General features: G+C 31.4%; 1 protein-coding gene and 1 long non-coding RNA gene across 7 annotated transcripts in view; both read right to left on the bottom strand.

Moving 5' to 3' along the window:
- LOC148237698 (NAD(+) hydrolase sarm1-like) overlaps nt 1-23410 on the bottom strand; it is an 83044-nt gene that overhangs the window by 32800 nt on the left and 26834 nt on the right. For 4 of the 6 annotated variants that reach the window (XM_088203577.1, XM_088203548.1, XM_088203586.1 and 1 more), the window contains exon 1: nt 18246-18535. The exons of the other annotated variants lie outside the window; for them this stretch is intronic. Coding sequence is in view for 2 of the 4 variants with exons in the window: in XM_088203548.1 (XP_088059674.1) it covers nt 18246-18326 (81 nt within the window). In the remaining 2 variants the exon portion in view is untranslated. Of the gene's footprint in view, nt 1-18245; nt 18536-23410 lie in introns of those variants that run through there. 6 annotated transcript variants of the gene reach the window in all.
- On the bottom strand, nt 254-7965 carry LOC148237699 (uncharacterized). The gene is made up of 2 exons (XR_015812222.1): nt 3140-7965; nt 254-3101 (listed from the first exon to the last, which is right to left on the bottom strand). It is a non-coding gene; the product is annotated as an uncharacterized LOC148237699 (long non-coding RNA).

Raw genomic sequence — 23410 nt, 5'->3', positions numbered from 1 at the left:
TGATCTAGAATCAATATCGGACATGTCAATGACATTAAATTTCGATAGAAATACTACGAGAATGTCTCATTAAATGCAATTATAAGGACATCTCAAATTCACTCTCAGTATTGTGGACGATTTGGTATTATATTTCTTAAAAATATTTTCATTACAAAGCTCAAAAACTTGCAAAAATGTTCGGGGGCTTTACACAGAGTTACGCTATAAAATTTGCTTGTGTGTGAACTCTCTTTTTTAATAATCCAATGTATTTTTATCTTTATTTTGTTTTAAATATGAAAAATATAAAGTAGTAATAGCTGTATTGTCAATTTTCTCTACGATTTGTATATAAATACGGGAGCCTGAATTTCCTTCGTAACTCAAACCTCTTTTATTAATCGAAGTAGATCGATCCGTTCTGGTCCTTAGATTATTCGCGTCCATTATAACAAATAATCATCCAATTAAAGTTTGTTCTCCTCAATGATTATCCATCCAATAGTATAGAGATATATACAATAATATATTATCACATACTATTTAACAAAATTTCTAAACCAGAACCAAAATGCCTACTTCAGACCTTCACAACAACACGCAAAATAACAACATCAAATTGTTAGCATCAATGAGCTTCATCAAGAACCGCCATTTAATTTTTTTGTCAATGCAAGTGCTCTACTAAAAAAATCTACGATACCTTATAAATGAAAATCAGCGTGTAATTTTACATGACAATCAAATTATCCAATCTTTGTGGCAAAAAATATATAATACATTGTCATTGAGATTCATAATGTTTATCACACGATTGCGTGTAATTATTCAGAATTCATGATCGATCAATCAATTTTTCTCTGCCTTGCTAATCTATCAATCACAAAATCAAATACAAAGATAAATGTATTTACTGTAAATCCTCAGTAATCCAAAATCTCATTAAATATATGATGGATTCAGAATAACGACGATCTCGTCAAACTTCATTTATCAAAGATATAATTATAATCATTGAAGCAAATCAATATTATTTATGTTGATATTTTAAACACCTCTAATAAACCTATTTGGTCTTGAAAATGATGAATTGAAACATTGTGTTTTTGTTCATACATAGTAGCGTCAGACACGCGTTTTTTTATGATGCTAATTAATTTCTAAAGAAAGAAACCTGGCGAAGCAAGAGGCCGGCTATCAAGGACGCTCACGTTCGTCGCGAAGGCATCTTCAATGGACCATTATACCGAAGACGACTGTGCTGATGACAAAAAAACACCACGTTTGTCACGGCCGGAAAAGTGACGCCGAGAGACCATCGCTTATCGATACACGTGGGCAATGAACTAGAAAAAATGTCATAATACAAATAAGCACACCGTACTGATTATGACTGTAGCATGGCGTTCGTTTCTCTAATTGATGGGCGCCACACGCGGAAATTGCCATCGTCCGAAGGTCGTCTCGGATGTGATGACAATGGAAGTCTCCATCACGGTCACTGAGCACTCGCGAAATTTTGCGAGATTTGACACACGCCAAATAAAAAAACGTTGAAGTGGTATCGAAATATTACTAATAGCCTGAGTAAGCTTTCTTGAGGTACAACTGCTTAGAACAAGCTTTTTATATTTAGATAATATATATATTTATTATAAATGGAAAATCACGTTATATAATTCCATTTACTTTTGCTGTAAATTAAATATATACAATATAATAATAATTAAAAGGATTGTAACATCGCGTGATCGCGTTTTAGTGTCTCCTGTCATAATAAAGTATTAATTTTCGTAATACAGCCCCGAAGGCTAACCTAACAAATAGGAGTGCCGACTAACATGAGATTCTATAAATTGTGTTTTAAAAAATAACTTATTATTTCTAGCGCATTATTTTGTTAATATTCTATAGAAAAAATAAACATTGATATAATAGATAAAGTTCACAACGTTCACAACAGAAACAAATATTTAGTTTAAACTATTTTTATCTATCGCATACGAAGTATATATCAAGAGATTTGTCAGAATTTCGACTGATAGTAATCATAGCGTTAAAATAACAACATATAAGTCTATATGTTTATAGTTAAACAAAAAAATGCCAGAAACAAACTTTAACAAATAAATCGTTAATATTGTTGTATAAAAAGCTGAACTTTTTAGTTATTATTATATTTATTTTTAACCTTCTCCTCAAGGGCTTGAGATTTAACCCAAGAACCCTTGCTATCCCATACTAATGTGGTGCACGGTGTGCTAAAGATTGCTGAAAGCAATCAAACTATTCTAGAATAATTTAAATTTTGGGTTCTGGACCATCTTAGAGAATCATGATTGCGTCCTCTTTTGCTGCCCTAATCAGGACGTCGCACTAGCCGACTTTTATATGCGTTTCTCCATCCGGTTTCTTAATACCCTGGCACTGCACATTGATATGTTTAATATCAGCTACGAGGACCTGGTCCAGTTCGTATCATTTAATTGTATTATTTTTTAGTTTACTTGTATTATAATGCCTACACTACACTCTCTGGAAGTTGTCCGAACCGAAGTTACAACTGAAGTCGGCTTCGAGTAAGCGACCACACTACCATAACTTTCATATGCCGTCCGGGCAACGGCCGTGAATGATGTCCAGACAGCGGCTTCTGTCACGTACAGCTAGCGATCGAAAAATGTACCAAATAATCGCAGTTTTATTAAGTTTGTGTGGGCACTCACCAATACAATATCAGTGAAAACTTATCGGTCGTAAATATTAAATTTACCCAAAATCTTTGTCGGCCTTTGAAAAATGCCATAAGGCACCACATCTGTGACTATCTTAGAATTTGTCGCCATCGATTCTAAATAAGAATTCACTATGGTGTGACATTTATATAAACCGATCTAGGAAAATACATAAGGATATTCGAAACGATTTTTTTTAACAAAATCAAGTACCACTAATTATTTCATTTTATATGAAAACAAATATAATAAAGATATCTGTTAGAAGAATATACTATCAAAAATATAATTAATCCCTTTTGGTGCCCTAAAATATTCAAAGATGTCAGTAAGAGTCTGTTGAAGTCCCCGATAAGCATGTGGTATTATAACTTGACCACGTGACTACGATGCAGCGCTCGTGTTGACCGTAGGATGCCTACGCGCATACTAAAATTGAACCGAGTTACTCGTTCAATCTCAGTTTGCGAAAAACCATATCATTATCTCTCTCACTGACGTCAGTTAACACGCGAGAGAGTAAAAGGGGAAGTATCTCACCGCTCGCGCTCGAAAGAGCAGCTCCGACTTCGGTTCCTTTGACTTCGGTCCGTTTGGTGACAATGTTCGGAAGCGCTCGAAGCTGGCCAAGTCGACTGAATTACTCCTACTTTACCTCCCGTTCTCGGTAACCTCAGACAACTTCCGAGAGATTTTAGAGCGGGCAGAACCGAACTCGACCGAAGTAGCCCACTATATTATCCGTCCTTGGCCAACCTTGGCCAACTTCCAGAGAGTGTACTGCAGGCATAATAATACTGTGTATTGTTTTTTGATAATCGTGACTCAGATAACGATGTTCTTAATTAAATTTAAATACATAAAATAAATAAATTATATTTTTAATGGCATAAATCCTTTTTCAAACCCTTGATGAAATTATCTAATATATCAATGATTTCGGTTCAGAATTTTTCGTATTTGGATTTGGAAACGCTGTACGGCAAAAGTTGATACCTCAAATGAAGCATTTTCAATAGAGATTACGCCCACCTCATTGATCTTTTATCCTCGAGCAAGTTTCAACAGCGCAGACCTGTTTTTTTTATATATTTTCTGTACGTTAGGCTGTTGAATTGAAGCCCGAAACCTTTGAGTCGCCTCTATACATGTATAAACAATGCTAGATTACAAAAGCTTTTATATTGCTAAAATTATAATACTTATTTAAAGAAAATCGGTAACAATTATCTAAAAGTACGTCGTTAAAAACTTAAGTTAAGCGCAGTCAAAAATAATATAAAGATACAACGATTCTCTGATTAGTTACTAACGATTTAATTATTGCACTGTTTAACAATAAATTAAAAAGAGCAAAATATATTGTAGAACCTAATGGTGCCTCAGTTTTTTCATATAAATATGTACTTGTTTCTCCACAATTTGATTTATGTAATTACACTTAATGATCTGCGTTTTGCGCGGGTTGTCAAAAATTACACCTCCATAAATCGACGCAAAACAAAAGGCAAAGTTATGCGAGGTCGTGCCAAAATTACTATAGTGTTCGCATACATATGTAAACGTTTAAACCATTTTAACAAAAATTGTATACGACTATCGTGTATATAATTTTCAACAGTTTCTGCTGCAGTTTTCCTCACGCACGAACTTACTGCGTAGAAACCGACAGCTTGACAATCCTCTCTATTGAAAAGATTGTAATCTATAACTTCATTAAGCGTCACTCTAGAGAAAAAAAATTAATAGAGAAAGAAAAAATACACAACATAAATAAATAATCTAAAATTGAATTTAAATTTACTCATGTATTTAAATTACTTTATTGTAGACCAGGATCTATCAACATCTAAAGGAATTGTTATATGAAAGATACCAGTTATACAGTTTAATTCTAAAATCCTTAAGAGCTGGTAGCTATATTATATTGTTGAAGAATTTAGATCCAAGAGATTGTGATTATTGCGAGAGCAACATTATATTCCTAGCGATTTACTTTTGACTTGCCTTCGCTATAGCAATAAATATGTCACACAAAAATCAGCACGATAGACCGGTGCTATAGATATGATACCTAAGAGACATGAGTTCGAATCCCATATGCACCAATATGTTTTTTAATTTCTATAGCGTTTGAGAGATCGGAATTAGAAATTATTATTGAATTAAAAAAAAATGTTTAATGTTTATTATCGTTTTAATGATTCTTTCAAGAATTTAGATATGCATATTCCAAAAAGTCAAATATTTCTAAAGTGAAATGTTGACACAATATAATATGTATACAAACAAAGTATCTTTTCTTTGATAGATACCTATATGAAAAAGCTAGGAATTTTACAACGACAAAGACAACATCCGTGCCCATTCTGAAAATTGCACCTGAACTCTTGTTATTTTCAAAGTCTTTTCACCTGTTCAAACAAGAGTTTCCGAGAACCAATAAGTCTGAATCATTTTCAACCAAAGTTTGACAATGGCTGGTTCGAAGGACTCGGACGCCCACGAGCGGATTATATGATATTCAACCCGGACCGGTAAAGACTTGCTCGGAGGTTGTCTTCTGAAAACTACCAAATCGAGAACAGAAATGATTTTTCAGTTTTTTTCGCAACAATACAATCATCGTGTCAATCCGCCCACATGCGCCATTACTCATTGATTGCATCCACTTGCTATTTATATTTGCATTATTATATTTAGAATGTGCAATACTTTTCAGAACGAATCCATAGTTTGCCAGAAATTATCTGCTGAGCGCATAGACCGCTTGGCCGCAGTCCAAGGCAGCAGACACTCAAATATTGCATCACAAAGAAGAGGAACGACCTTTAGAATTATGCAAAACTAAGATGATATCTACGGAAAATGTTTGAAATCGCAGAATCCGAAGCGCATCATATAAATATATAATACAAACACATCTGAAACTGGATCGAAAATAACAACTAATCAAACAAGAAACACGAGTGGCTAATTAAGAAAGCTATTCAGAAATAATGATGAGCAAAAGTAGACCCGTTGGATTAACAAACCTGTCTAGTTTAACATTATAATTCTATGAAAACCCATTTGAGTACTGTTTGCACTGATGTGGGTAGAAAACATTAACCTTTCACACAGCCGATTTTGCACAACAATATTTTACTACTAGCATAAATTACTTTTGATATTTTACAGTAGGGTGTTGTATATTTAAAATTATTCAAACTCCAAAACTTCGTTAAATAGTATGTTTTACACTCACACAGAATTTCGTATGTCTTCTCAACTAAGCACAACACTCAAAAAGAGTAATTAGAATATATGACAAAACATTTTTAATTCGTAAAGTCAGTGTGTATTGCCAGTAATTACTCTAGTGCTTGAATTTTCTCTTATTTATTTTTCTCATATATAATATTATAAATATATTATTATACTACTGTTTATGCAAAACGATCGATTAGCATGTAGCATGGCACGTGAAGTCGTTGACACGTGACGGTGAGTCAAATGACAAGTCTCCGCGGCCAATATGGAAAACAAAGACCAGACCAACGAGTTTTGACAAGACTCGGTCAGATTTGTAAAAATCGTACGTGTTCGCACCAAAATGGCGAATGAATACCTACAACAGAACAAGTAATACACAACAACTGAAACGTGTGTTAACGGCTGAAAAATTGAAAATAAGGTCAAGAATAACGGCTAAGATGTATGGACTTGGATCAGTCACGAACCGAAGAAGGACATTGATGCATATGCATTATAATCTTGATAACTGATCTAACAATAGATTATTCTAATTGTAAAACCCATAAAAAAATTGGCATTCTCAACCATTTACAAAATTATCACTCATAATCGCATCGTCCGGGATCAAAGCGATAATTGAACACTCTAGTCGTCTAATTATCTTTAATTGCGAAAACGTTTCATAATAACTGATCGGGCGGCTTTTATTTTCGCTCGTGTTTGTTTTTCGGCAACAAAACGGAAGAGGAGCGAATTGGCAAGCGGTTGGGTTAAATTTAGTCTTCATCCTTTGCCCAGAGCTCGGGGCAGAGACGATCGTCTCGCCCATTTCCTCTTTCTCCTCATTGAAACCGGGAGAGCTAGACAGATCCTTGTCTCAGTGCGAGAAAGAAGGGAAAAGCCAGAGGCGACACGTGAACATTTCTTTATTTATGGTAGAACGTTTGCTAATTATGCACGCTGTATGACCAAAGTGGACAGAGTGCGCCGAACTGGGCAGGGGTCTTCAATAATTAATAAAACATAATATTACATAATCAAATTGAATAAAAATAATAGAGCAGACTTATCATGAACATTTATGAAAACCACACTCCTCAGTTTAATGAAACCGATGAAAGATTAAATTATTTTTTTTACATTTAGAGGCCAACGAATTTTAACATAATAATATTATATTAGTAAGCACTAAGCTTCAGTTAAAAAAATACGATATAGATTCAGTAAAAGATTTTATTATTTTGTCTGAAAATCAAGTCATCAAGTTGTTATCTGACATAAATGTGGTTAAGATATATAAATGTAAATTACAAAATTAAATAATTATGAACATTGTCATAATTTATTCAGAGGTAACTTTAACGACCATTCGAACACGTAAAGAGAGTTCAATCCGTGTTTGAAGTGGATTTCACAACAATGGAAGAGAGATCTCATGACCAAATAATCGCGGTAATAATTGGAAATATCGCACAGAAGAGATGTTACTCACCAATAAGTACTGCCAAATAAACTACTCTTAATTTTAAACGACGCGCGCTAGACAGTACGTTCTACTTTTCAAACATTACTATTGTTCTTTGACTCTCTGGTAACCGATCGCCGGAGTGTGTCTAAGAAGCGATGCAATTATCTCACAAACGTATATATCTGCGATTAGGCAGCTTTTATAATGAAGCAGCATTATAAAAGATGTGACACTTGATCACAAAAATGAGAGTTACAGCAGTAGAAACGAGTCAGGATACTGCATTGACATGAGACATCAGCGGATCGTCCCAATCACAGCCGAAATCTCTGATTTCCATGACCTGTCATCTAAATTGCTCTGTATATGTGGTGAGCTATATTCGGCTCTGTATATGTGGTAAGATATATTTTATTATATAAAATTTAATGACATGCAAGGCATAACTTAAATTATTAATAACACTTAAAGACTTGCAAGTTTTAGTGCCTATAATAATTGTAATAGTGTTTTGTTAAAATATTTCTGGCGCCTTTAATTTACAATGCTTTTAAATGAATATTTTTTTTATTTTTACTCGCTATTTACTGTGTAATCAATAGATAAAACGCTATTTTATTGTCATAAATTATAGATAATATCACAAATTTGTATTTTTTACACGCTTCATAAGTATAGGAAGATATAAATATGGTATTTAATAGGTCACCAATGAATTGTACTAAAAATGGTACCTTTGTGGAGTAGGCGGCACAGGATTAAAAATCAGGGTCCATCACTTTTTTTTCGTTTATAAAAAATATGTAACGTCTATATTATTTTTTTAATAAATGTTTATTAAAAGCGCGAAAGCGAAAGCGCGTGTGTATATAAATTACTTTTATGAAAAATGCGCAAACTATAGATCAAAATATTGTAACACTTTTATGGCAAAAATGGTAGTTAACATGTTATAAATTTTGACAAAAGTGGCAAATAACACGTTCTTGCTATAAGACATAAGCAACAATTGTTAAAAAGCTACAAATACTTGCGCCATTCAATGTAAAAGACAATTAAATCAATTTTTCCATTCTATTGATAAGATAATGAACGAAGAAGGAATTTCCCGAAACATAAATTACCACAGAACAAATTATCATGCTGCTGAATTTGAATAAACTAAAACTGTATAACGAAACGCAGTTTGTTGAAAAGGCATCGAACAAATCTGATATTGATGCTACGATCCTGATTAATTCCTAGGAATTTGCCTCGTCGCTTCAATCGGTATAAACTCAACCACAACAATACATAAGTTACAAGAATTGTCTTCATAAATAAATTATTCTCTTTGAAGAATTTTATATTATAAATAGTTGAAGGATACGATATAATTAGGAAAAAACCAGAGAAGCCGAATCGAAAAATTTTAATTTTATAGAAAAATTATCACTTGGTTGAGTTGAGAGTCCCTGTGTGCTATGTACGCATCCGGAAGAGACAAAAAAGGCACAACAACAACATGGTTTTAAATTTCATAGCGTGGCACGAGCCATTATTTTAATCGCGCCGGCGTTGAATGAAGCACTTTGAGACGGCAATTGTCAGCACTTGACGAATTTATTTATTTTTTTACATGAAAAAGACTGCCTGGCCTCGATTGGTTACGATGACCGATCATTGTTTAGAAATATAATAGCCGTTTTGGAAAGATATTTGCAGACTATATTTTATCTACAAATTTAAGCTGCATACGAAAGAATGGGAATACTGAGCACATTTTTTGTTGTTTTATTTTGCCATCGGCTTTTTGCCATTTTGCTACTTAATTGTGTATATTTATAGTGGGTCTAATTTTCTTTAATATTTTGGCGCAGATAATCTCAAATCGACAGTATCACAAATCAGTGGTTTTCAATCGCCCAAGATACGTCATTTTAGCTATTTCCAGAGAGAGAGTCGTTTTTATACTATTTTTATTTCATTAATATTCATAGTATTTCATTAAATGATATGCATTTTTCTGGCTAAATTCAAGGAAAAACAAATGTCCCTATCTGCCCCCCCCCCCCCCTCAATTGACGTTATTCTGGTAACACTGGCGTGATGGGCACTTTCTGTTGGCATATTTGGACGGATGAGCAACAGCCGGTGCGTACCTCGTGCACCGTTTATATAGCATGTAATTGTACTGTAGCGGCTCAATCTGTCTATAATTGCCACTCATCACCATCCGTCAGCAAATATCTACTGGTGAAAATCTATTTGAACTTCACTAGTGAAAATATAGCTTAACACTGAAAAATACACATTCACTGTAACATTCATACATCACATGTAAATAAAGAGTTTAGAATCAGAAACATCTGGTTTAAAATCAGATTTAAAATCAGATTCATAGTATTTAATTAAATAACATGCATTTCTTGCTAAATTCAAGGGGGGAGGGCTATATGATATTAATGCTAAGACAGCATTCATGGATACAAATGCTTTTTTTTCATTCACATTTTTTTATGATTTTTTAGCAGCAAGAAACCGTGAACACGCGTTTTCGATATTTCGATTTTTATTTAAATATACGAAGAAAACGCAATATGCATTTGAAGCCATACCATATTTTGATGAGCCCTAGAAGTTTGCATAAATTGTATCACAACAGATATTTACACTTACAAGAGTAATTAGAAGATATAAATCTATATGTGTATAAACTGAGCAAATAAAATGTTCAGACAGTTAAACAACCAATCGGACGAGGTCAGCCGCCATAAATCGCTTCGCAAACGTAAAAACGATATAAATAAAGTAATCTCCGAACTTGAAGACGATCGTAGCCATAGCTATGTTCGAGCTAATGAATATGCCACTAAAACTGTCGATATAAATAAAGCAAAAACTGTACATCAGGAAATCTAACCGGCTGCAACCTTTGCAGCTTTTGGAAATCCTTGATGTCGTACAGTACCGGTTCAGACCGTGGAATTGTTCAAAAAGCGTGGGAAGGTCACCTCCTTCGATACAACAGCAACAATAATTCACTTTTAACAAAAATTTAAGTACCAAAAACGATACTTAAATTTTCCGAGTACCTGCCGCTGAGATAAGGCTTATCGCGTAAATGCGCTTCGGTCGCTCAATAAAGCGATTCTGAAACTATCGACAACCTTGCTTGCTCGATCGTACGTTATCAGCGTAAACGTGGACGACTTCAAAGAGCCGACAATTGCAATCATCAACCACTATGACAACATTGTAATTAATAATCGCGAACGTCTGCTAAATGAGGACTGAAGACATGTGACCCTTGACACTGATTGAGCATCTTACACAACTACAACCAGACTGAAACTCTCAAACTTTGCTTTATAGTTAAAAACTTTGAGAGTGCCTACATGAATCTATACTGAATGTAGCATAAAAATAATTAAATACAAGCGCGATAGAATAACACCTGAAAGACCTTGGTTTAAATTCCATATGAACCTTGGTGTTTTTTTTTAATTTCTATGGTGTCTGAGAGTACAGAATTATATAACAATAATTTTCATAATCTCACGGATGAATATCGTCAATGAGCTAGGTCATGCATAGTGACATATATTGATTATAAGCTATATTAATCGTTAATAATTAATAAAATTGATCACTAACGTACATACAGATTTCAGTCTATTGTCTCACAACTTATATGTATTGAATGTATTTACCCCGTTGTAATGCATTGGGCTTATGCCTGTCATGTTACAATGGAAGAATAAGAATTAATTGATTGTTGTATTTTTTAAATATACTTAACATTTTTAATTATTTATTTCATAAACGATTTAGGTTATAAGTTTTGTTAATATGTGTAGATGAACTAGTTTAAACATATCAACATAAATTTTTCCTAATTATAATTATTAATTACAAAAGACGGCTCTTTTGAGGTTTATGTCAAACTAAAGCTTATCGTTGATATATAATATAATATTTAAAATGCTGAATGATTCAGTGAAATATCAGTGTTTCAAAAGCCTTGTGCTTCAAATATTAATTTTGACACACATCTAATTTATTTAATTACACAATAAGCTGTTGAAAAGCACTTGCAAAAAGGACCGAAACTACCTGTACAACGCGATGGTCGGTACCAATATACGCAAAATATAGTCTAACTAGATATTTATTAAACAATTACAAATATTGGCTTAGTCAAACGATCGAAAATGTTGGAGCTCCTAAAATCATTAAAGGTATATAAGTTTAAACATGGCGAAATACACAAAAGTTCAGACGAACTTTTGTGTATTCAAAGCACAAAAAATGTCAATTATTCTGTTCTTAACTTTTTTAATACAAGTCAGTAGCTATATTATGCTGCTGATGAATTTTGATTCAGCAAAACGATGCAATGGAACACATATATGGTAGAGGCAATGATCCTGACGTACTTCGCTATTGCAATAAATAAGTTACATAGACAATAGCCTAGTTTGATAGGAATTGACGTGAGAGTTTAATACTTCTCTTATTCAAGAAACACACAGAACACAGATGTTTAAACATATCTATCGACAAGTAATAAATGATCAAAACTTTCGTATACATTTTCAGTATATCACTATAAAAATGTATATTATTTATATATGTTTTAAATATTATTTTAATACTTTGCAGCTCTTTGAATGAGCCGCTGCACTACATGATCTACTTTATTTCAATCGACTTCATAAAAATGGTTAATCGATCCTTCGAACGTGCCATTCTTGCGGTCGCGATAAAAAATGCGATCACTTTTCATTGCAATCCGTGCAAAATCCACAGTCACGTTTGACATTCACTGATGCATTGTCAGCCGTAAAGATGATCATTACGACTGGCGATTCCGAGAATTGCAGAAACTGTTAACCTAAATTTGCTCTGTGTAACTAATGGCGCCGATCATCCTCGACGTTTTATAACGTACACCCATACATAATACACGTACATTCCGAAGGCGTTTTATGCCATGGCGATAATGGCGATTCTAGGAAAACCGATAGCAGTAACACACTTAATTGTCCCAATCGAAACCAATATGAAACCGAATACCACGCCGAGGCGCTATTAGTTATGCACATTCCAGATTCTAAATTAGAGCGACGATGCCGGGGCAAAAATAATCCGAGTTCAAAGGAGCGTTGACCAGTCGGTGGTTATGGAGTTTGTAAAACAATATGATTTATTGGCAACGATTCTGGTGCCGAAGTAGAGACATTTTCATCCAATCTTTTTCCGATTTAATTGCCTGGCCGAAAGTATGTCAGTCGGACTCGAGAATTTGGAAGCAATGCCATTTTGCGGTGGTTACTCGAGCACAAATAGTAGGAAATGTTTATTTTCGTATAAATTGGATAATAAATCTTGGTGGTCCGAGTACGAGTGGTGTATTTCTACCGTATTCGGTGACGAAATTTAATGTAAATACATATTGACATTTCCTATTTAAAGTAAATTAAATTCAACATACTAAAATAAAAGCTTCAACAAAAATTATAATTAAAAGTCTGAAAAACAGCAAGCAACAATTATTTTACTAAAGAAATCTTTGAAATAAGTGTGGCATCATAAAAGTATATAGATCTTATGACGACAATACAAACTTAAGAAGTAACCAAAAATAATTAAAAATAAAAAGCAATATAAGTAGCATTCAAGCAGAACATCAGATCAACCTTTAAAGGCAAGCTAAGATATTGTGAAAGGTAATAATAATGAATTATGTTTAATTACAGTTTTATCATCAGGAAGACGGTTACTGTGAAAATGTCAACAACCATCTAACCATCAGGTTAAGAGAAAGGAATGAAAAATATTGAGCACTAGCGAATTGAGTGATAATAATTAATACTATCCACTTGAATATTTTTTTTTAGTGTGATATAAAAAAAATTTTCAAAACAAATTTTCTATAAATAAAAAAGCCATTTATGAGTAAATATAAACTATTTAAAAAAAATTGTAGTAATTGATTAGCAAAATTTAGGTTACAACGTGGATATCTCTAAGCTAGAAAAATAACCAAAAAATTCGTGCTACGCGGTAAATTAAAATAAACTGTATTATATTATATTTGCAGTATAATTTAACTATATGTTTTCATTAGATCAATTTGATCATTTTTAATAGTTAATTTTTAAATACCTTCTTTAAATTTGAGTTTTAGTAAAAAATATAAGTTTTATCTCTTATATAATGTTTTTATTTATTTATTAAAGGAAGCATCAAGAAGCATCAAAAAATAATTTGGGCTTAAACTTTAGAGCGGAAGTGTACATATGTAGAGAGAAAAAATTACAATACATAAAACATATATAATAATCAACTAAAACAGTGAAAGAGGCAATGTGATAATAATTTCCATAACCGTACCTCGAGAATTAAAAAAAAAACACTAATGCCCTGTGTTCTTACACATAACGTTACCACGCCTCTGAAAAACCGACTCAAATAAACAGAAATTTAAAATCACGTGATGATCAAAATAAAAATATATAAAAATAGCCATATAGTTTTTGTGCACTAAATGTTAAAAATAAATTCTTCACAAAGTACTGCTACTGGCAGAATTATCAATTACAGCTTTTTAAAAATATAATAATGTTAAAGATGTGATTTTTTACACCCTTAGGAAGATTCCACTGGATATTTTCCAACGTGTTTTTCCCCCTAAACAAGGGAAAGAGAAAAACAGCTATAAATACAGATTATGTAATAAAGGAGTAAAAAAAATGCTGAATAATTAAAGAAGATCCACTACAATTAACATAAAATGTTTAAATATTTATATAACAATGTAACTTAATATGAGTGAGTATTATAATGGATAGTGCATCGTTACACATGTGTTCTATTAAGCATTGACTCTAAATATTGCATTGTTATGTATGGTCAATATTGCTATAACATTATAATTAAAGCAATTATTGTATTGTTACTTCTATTGACTTACTCTTTTTGAGTTTCCAGTTGTTATATATGTTTTGCGCTGTTTCGACGCTGCGCTGTTTTGTCTGCGCTGCTTTGTCGGCGCTATTTTGTTTTGACGGGAAACCATACCAGATAAATCCTAATTTTGTTCAATTAATTTCGCGTCTGGGAGTTTAGATCTAATGATTGTTATATTATAAGGATGGAATAGACTAATAACTCTGAGGTTGTACAATCCCAAGCAGCGGCACTCGAATTTTTATTTAAAAAATGCGCTATTATTAAATAAAATTGCCTCAGATGCAGTGACATATATTGGTTATAAATTATATTGCACAATAATTTATAAGTATTAATATAAATATCACCGATTGTAGGTATTCATAATATCTGATTGACTTACTCAGTTGGTAGAGTCACCCCGCTGTAACGCATTAGGCTTACGCCTGTCAGGTCACAATGGAAGATTTATTAAGAATAATAAATAAAAAAAAATTGTAATTCCGAACTATCATCACAAAATCGGGTTTCCTAGATTTTTCTAATCAAACAGTTTGATTGTAAGCTAAAAAAATAGTTCATAATTAATCAAATTAAATTTAAAAAAATAAAGTCACTGATTTTCAGACGTGTCTGGTGATAAATAAGTTAAATAAAATTGAATCAAGTCATGCATAGTGACATAGACTAGTGGTAAAGTCGGTGACTAATACATAAAAGACGTGGGTTCGAATCCCATATGAACCCTAATGTTTTTCAATTTATATCAGTATAAGTGATTATTATAAAATTATAATTCCGATCGATCATCACAGATTAGATGTTTCTAATCTCATAATAATTGAAATAAATTGTACTAGGTTCTGCATTGTGACATATATTATATGTAAAACTGTATTAATGATTTATAATTTAATTTACTTATAGATAGGTCTGGTTCGAATACCATATGAACTCTAGTGGTTTTTTTATTTGTATCGTGCCTGACAGATCGGAATTAGAGATTATTAAATAAATCACAAATTACGATTTCCTTGATTTTCATAACCTCACGGATGAATATCGTAATGATTTTTAAAAAAATGAGCTAGGTCGTTCATAATGCCATATATTAATAAAATATATGTTATTGATTTATAGACTTTGATTTCAGTCTGGTGTTTCACCGCTGATTGTGTTTACCTCATTGTGACGCATTGGGCAAACGCCTACTATGTTACAACGTAAGATTAAAAAAATTGTCTACAAGTGTTTTGAATATATTGCACGATTTTGGGTTTAGTATATATTGTTTTTGGATACCGTTTCTGGATATATAATATAAAAAAAAATCATCAGCAAAATCCCAAAATACTATTACTGAAATCCTCTTTTCTCTATGTTTTATGTACTTACGAAATAGGTATGTTTTTATTTAATTACTATTTATAAACAATAAAAATAATGCTAATTCAATAAACCAAATTGGACTTCAAATAGTGCACAGTAGGAAATTTGTATTGAATAAATGAATACAATGGAGAGGGCAGGTAATCCAAGTGTTAAAAGCTAATCGCTAATGGATTTAAAATTTAGAAGGCAGGTATATCAAAAAATCTTTAAATTCTTTTGATGTTTTTCGCAGAAATCCTGATTAAATAATTATCAGAGAACCTCATCAGTGAAGAACTTTAAACCTATCAGATAAGATAGTGCATTTTAAAGGTGTTGACAAAAACCGAAAGAGCCTGTTTATACTTCTTAGCACCTCTATATTTCTAAACCGAACTGTAACGGTGCAAAAAAACTATAATACCAATCTCTTTTTTTATTTATCGACAGGTAGAATCCCTGACCCAGACCTCGAAGGCACATGGAAATTTGCTACTGGATACCGAACGAGTTATCGTCGTTTGACTCAGCCGGATCGTCCGTCCGGCTTTCACTTCATCGAAAAAAATGGAACCTTCTATACAAAATTGAATCTAGAATCCGCTATTGCCAAATCGTTACATCAGGTTGTTGCACGCCGAGCTTCAGGGTCACGAATGGCCAGGTATTTTGTGTAAATCGCACAATACGCTTCCACGACTTTGAACGAAGGACGTACAGGGCAAGGTGAAGATAAAAAATAAGTGTATTGCAATTAGCGATTTGTGCCAGACCCGCGCCGATTGTGATTTATTGTGTTTTTTTTTTAGGAATTGAAGAACCACTTTTGTTGGGTTATCTATAGTTGCTTACGTGTTTGAACACTGTAATGGCGCCACTTTTGACGATTTTTCGATAATAAACGATAATCCAAAGCAAACAAGAGCTAACGCGTCACATATCCTACTTGCGCACGAAGCGTGCGTTATACTTAAATTTAACAAAAAATGTGCACAAAAAAAACAGGAATATACAATAAAGAAAGAAAGCAAAATAACAACTGTATAAAATGCTATTTTAATTATACAATATATCATTGTGAATTAAAATAAAACAAAAACATGAAATCCTCTTCAATGACTAAAAATCAAGGCTATTGTTTTTCATCTTTAGATTCGTTAATTTAAATTCTGTATTAATTATTTTTAGTACCGGTAGTTCGTGCATGTTAATTTAATTTGTATTGTAATTTATTAGAAAATAATAGAAAATTAACTAGCAAAGAAAAAATAACACAATAAATAGGATATCTCGCATTTTTTGTTGATTGGATCATTGTTACACGTGCCTTAGAACCACCACAGTATATATTAATTTCATAGATAAAAAATAAATGTTTTTTTTTATAACATCAACTTTAAAATATAATGTTTGTATATAAATATATATTATATTATATATGTCTCTTATGAAAAATGTTAAAAAAAATTATATAATACATAATCCACTAAGCACTGAATAAACATCCATAAATAAAAAATATTGTTGTAGTTATATATAAAGGATATAAGACTAAAGTAGTTTATTTTAAAATGTATATTTAGTACAGCCTTTTATTTACTTTTAAGCATAAAATATTGTTGAGTCTGTGAAAGTTTTTTTGATTTCAACGTCTTAAAAATATCACGCCTTCCTCATTTTACGGCACCTAACGCGTATTTTTTCAATAGTTTTAAAGGTCATTTCTAGACACCACTTAAAGTGGCATTTCACCCCTCATTGCAAAAAAATCCTTTAGAACAGATGAAGCGACTCACTAGGATTTGACACGGCCATTTTATACATACATTGGAAGCACAACGTTGCTTAGAACGAGGTCTAGTCAAGTTGCAGTGTTGCCAAGTAAAACAAATAAAATTCGCTTTCAATTTTACTAGCTTTGAATCTCTCGAATATCTTAGATAATTGGCATTACTTCCGTAAAATTATCTAAATTTAAATCGTTAGCGTGCGGCCTTTAAAATCCTCAATGTCTTGCATTAAACAGATTAGTCAAGCTTTTTATGTTTTGCAAAATTAAATAAATTATTTAGAGCGTTCAGAATATTACTTAACTGTTCAATGAAACGCATCAGTTTTTGTAGATGTTTAACTGCATCGGCTAATGAACGTATGTTATTAATATTCTATCGACCTTGATCGCAACACATCAAAACAGACTCCCATCGTCACACTATCAATATTTATCCAGCGCTTATTTACTGAATCGAATACCATTTCCATAACAATCGCCGAATAAGTACTCTCTCAGACCGACACATTGACACACACCTAGCAACACGAAAAATTCAATTTTTCAATTACTCAATCATAATGGCGTTCCTACACAGATGGCACTCGAGATATTAGCTCCTCGCCAAAGGGAATGCATCAAGAAGACGTGCCTAAGGAATTCGAAGAATGCGAGACGAATTATGAACACCATAAGACACCTTGAAACGCTTCAATAAAAAAGAGCCATAAATATATGTACATACCTTCGAATTGAACTGGAACTTGGTTCGACCTGGTGGCAACGGTACTGACTGCGACGACATGCTGAACTTGTTGGCTACCATCACTGTCTGAACAATATCGCTGAAGCGCTTTCAGCGATTTATTTTTCACTCACACACTATTCACTCACATATGATTTTTTTGTTTGTTGTTATAAAACCGCAGATTATACTTTATCGATGTAAATACTCTCAGTCCTCGCGAGGAAAGACATGGATGTAAATGTTAGCTCGCCGAGCAATGCGATGCAAACGAAGGACCGCGCGAAACTGACTCGAAGCAACAAAGAACGATGCTTTTATAACTTCGACGGCTTCTCTCTCTCCCCGCTTCCCCGCCTACCTCAACAACTCTAAACTGAAAAGCTATCTGTGGAGCTGAAACGGTGGGCCGTGCGCAAGGTTCTATATCGAATCTTATCGATAGATGTCGTTTGATAGCTACGTTATCGATTAATGGATAATTCATAACACGGTTAAACGTATACTACAATTTTATTGTTCATCCAACAAAAGAATTAATTTTAAATATAAATTAAATATGATAGCCGTTAACGAATAAATCACAGTTTTTAAAATTATAATTCACAAATGTAATAACAAATAGAGACATTAAAAATTAATAATAATCTCTATGATGTTATAATTAAAAAAACACATTTTTTTAGTAAATCGCATTATTTTTAAAACAAAAACAGTCTATATTATTTATTGAATAACTCATTTTTGTTTTTTTTTATATTATAGTATTTGAAAAACCTTTTAAATAATAAAAATAATTGAATGGTCGCATTTGGTTATAATCTTAATTTAATAAAATAAAGAGAGTAAATTTAGGAAGCAAAGAAATAACGAGAAATCAATAACAGCACCAGTTGAATTATATAAATTTAATGTTTTTATAGATTGCATTATCGATAATTTGACAACTGGATTTAATGCAGCAATATAAATAAATTATACATTCAGTTTCATGTGGTTATTCCTAAAAGAAAATCTAGAAAAAAGAGTCTCGAATCTATTCCAAAAATATTTAAAAAAAAATGTCATTCCAGTAAAATTATAACGAAATACATTTTCACCAATAGATATATATTTTTATCTTTAAAATATATATTATCTGGCAAGTGCTAGTACAATTATATGATTTCAACTTTTCTATATGTAGTAATAAATATATTTACATACATATCATTATTTATTTACATCCGATGTTACAGTGAATGTATATTTTTAGGTAAAGTTATATTTTCACTAGTAAAGTACAAATACATTTTCACCAGTAGATATATATTTCTACTAGCAAAAATATAATTTAACTAATAGGCGCTAATATGCTGCTCTAAAATGTCTATGAAGCTCCATTTGACAATTGCAAAACGTCCATTTGCTGTTCAAACCCAAACCTAACGTAATGAAAGTTCTTAAACTAATTATAGTTTTAAGTCCAAAATACAAACTAAACCAACTCATCTCTCAGGGGTAAATAAGCGGAAGATTAAATACAAACAGACATCGCATCTCACATATTGCTCCATAGTTTGTCTGTATTTCAATATTATATTATACTATGTTTTAAAAATATGATAGCTATACTATGGACTTATAATATAAGAGGGTTGATCAAAGTATATTCAAACCGAATTTTGATCAATAGGAGAGCACAAAAATAATCATCAATTCTCAGAAGTCAAAAATCTTCAGTGTTTTAATTGGTATTTTAATAAAATCAATAATGGTGCATTTTAATAAAAAAAATCGAATCTGCTGCGGGGACACGAACTCGCGCCTTATGGGTTCTCATTTCAGACCTTCCGGACTACGTCATTCTAGATATGTACATGAAAGTAATGTATGAATAAAATATTTTTTATTTTTTTACTAAATTTATTTTTAATGAAATAATTTTGGCTATTTTTAGTTTTTTAATTGATTTATAACATACTAAAAAAACCGTACATTTTATTTAATTCCCACTAGAAACCCTTCGAAAAATATTATTATTGAAAAAATTAATACACCTCAGCATATGTATTATATGATATTTAATAAATCTTAAAACTAAATTTGTATTAAGCATAATTTTTAAGCAGTCAAAGTATCAAACAATGAATGACGCATATGTGCGTTTCCGGGCATTAACAATTTAAGAGATTTTTGAACAAAAAAAGTGTCGCTTATTTTTCCATTAAAATACATTTTTCATAAATTATACTTAAGCCTTTCACCACGACTGATTTTTTTAATTAGCAACCCTGATTCGCCATCTAATTTTAAAATAGCTAGAGAAAAAAGTAAATGGATAAAATATTCTATAATATAAATTTAAACAAATACAAATACATACATAATTACATACATATATAAAATTTAGCAGTTTTTAAAGATACGAAAATTGCTGGAGTTTTAATAAGATTTAATAAAAAAAATTAAATTATGAAAAATGGCTCTTTACCTTGTAAAGTTTGTAAGCCTGTCCGAACTGCATCTGGATAATCTATCAGATACTTTCAATTTGGAACATACGAGAATTCATATTAATTTGACCCAAGCGGAGTTACGCCGAATATCGACCGAATAAACAACCGCTTCCCATTTGACGTCAATTCTGGTTCATTTACGATCTCGAAAAATACAGAGTTCGGCTTAATCTTTGGAGACGACTGGTTAAGAGCACAAATAATTACATAATTATTTAATAACTTTTATAAAAATTACTCTCTGACAAAAATATTTTTTTTTTAGGAAAATAAATAATATAGTTTTTTTTCAAAAACCTTAATTTCAGTTAATTATAAAAATAATTTCAGTTTGAACTTTTTTAAATTTTGTAGAATAATTTAGTATTATATTTATAGAGATTATTTTATATTTAATTTAATACGTCACTGAGTATTTTTAACGAAAAACATCGGTTTGAAACACTAAAATATTTTAGTTGCTTTTAAATAACTTTCTTCTGTAAACGATGAAAATTATGTAATACTAAAACTCTATTTGAATGTACATATATATGTTTTAAACTCAACGTTTATGATGAACTTCAACCTTTGGTTTGAATGGTTTACTATACTATCTTATTTATATAGCTGAATATAAATATAACTTTTTAAAACTTGTTTATATAATTTATATATAGATAAACGAAAAGCAATACTTGTATTGTAAATATTACACACACATTTTCTTATCTAAAGTATAATTATACTATAAATAACAATCAATTAAATAATATGTAATTTAAATAATTATACCATATATTTTAAATAAATAACAAGAACCCAAAAACTTTGTTTTATAATAATAATATACAATAACTTCCTGCTTAATTAAAAACAAAGCTAAATGACATTTCACACATTATTGGCAACGTTTCGGACAGATTAAATAATTTAATTTATCTAAATTATAAAGTACAAAAGCTTGGAATTCGTCCAAAATATAAAGTATATTGCACATCGCATTGTTCGCATTATCATATCAATTTCAACACAATATTATGCGACTTTCCAACTTGACTGCTTTGAGCTCTACCGACTACGTACGTGGGAGCAATACCTAAATTGATTTGACACACACTTTTGGAAGCGCTGTGGCGTGCGATGTTTGTCAACGATTTTCCTGTTAAGAGAAAAGACCTGCCTCTGCCGTTCTTCCGAGGTGAGGCCCTCTTCCGAGAACATTTCTTGACTGTCAACATTGACAATTTACTGCCACCCAAAATAGGAATTATGTAGTTTTGTTTGTATTTTTTTAATTTCAGATACATAGATAAGTTGGTTTGCTATTTTTATCGACAATAACCAGTATATAATAAGCCGATAATGCTGATAACACTGGTAGAAACCTAGTTACACATAATGAAAATCAGGCATATCGATAATACCGTGTAATACGACGATAATAAGAAATTTCGATTTGGTGCATAAAAATATCGTTTGTTACCGGAATTTTTTATTCGGTTTCTCTCAAATTTACAGGTACATTTTTTGTTCAATGACACTAATATTTTTAACACAGTGATAAGATAACACAATTTATTTTATATGCTATTTTTTCAATAACGTATTGGTTTTTTGAGACAAGACAAGCCCAAAAAATATGCATAACTTAAAATACCATAACTAACCCTAAATAAGTTAATCGTTTAAGTTCCAGTCAAGTTTTTCAGAAGTAGATATCAAAATTATTATCATTTTTGAGTAAAATCAATATTATTTTTAGCAAGATAATACAGCTGTTTTCTTTATTATATATATTAACTTATATACATATATCTTAATAAAGTATAATAAGTTTTTTTCTATTTAGACCTTATAATATAATCTTTTCTACAAAAACCGTGAAAATTCTTCTAGTCAAAAATCAAGTAATATTTTTCACATGTGCGTCATGGGCATATTTTTTAAATCTACTGCAATATATAGTATGTGTTAAAACATTTTATTTTCTCAAATTTTATGAAAAATATTATCGACCATGCTATTGAAATTATAGTCTTATTTTCTACAATAATTTTCAATTCTAGAAAAAATATTAAAAAACTGATAAGTGGTCGTACTTGAACATCAGGTTTTTGCATCAAATTTCGAGCACTTATAACTATTGAGTTCATTGAAAAAAGATTGGGTATCACGTTAGTTATTTTATAAAAAATATATATATATATTGCTTATATAAATCTCAGATGTAAATAAATACATATACATTTACTTATCATATTTTATATATTTATATTTATATAATATCAGTTTTACGGCTATTGGAACGCATCTGATCATAAAAATAAATATATTTATTTATTTAAATTAAATTACGACTATCGTGACCTAACAGATTACCCTCAATGCGTCACGATAGTAAAAAACAATACAAAGTATTTTTACAATACACAAAAAATATAAGGTAAAAAATCTTAAAATACTGAAATTAATGATTCAAACCAGACCAGCTCCTCGTAGCTGACATTAAACAGATCAATTTCCAACGCCAGCGTATTTAGGAGTCAGATAGCAACAGCTATAGGCGAGTTGGCTAGTGGCTCTTAGAAATTAATTTTAATATCCATTTCTGATATTTTTTAGAAGTCCAAAGGCATGTATGTCATACCTAAAATGGCTTAACCATTACAGTCCAAAGGCATCTAT

The sequence above is a fragment of the Plectrocnemia conspersa genome, unplaced genomic scaffold (assembly GCF_051122295.1).
Source record: "Plectrocnemia conspersa isolate PC_06_02 unplaced genomic scaffold, ASM5112229v1 ptg000002l, whole genome shotgun sequence".
NCBI lineage: Eukaryota > Metazoa > Arthropoda > Insecta > Trichoptera > Polycentropodidae > Plectrocnemia > Plectrocnemia conspersa.
This window is presented reverse-complemented; position numbering and strand designations above follow the sequence as displayed.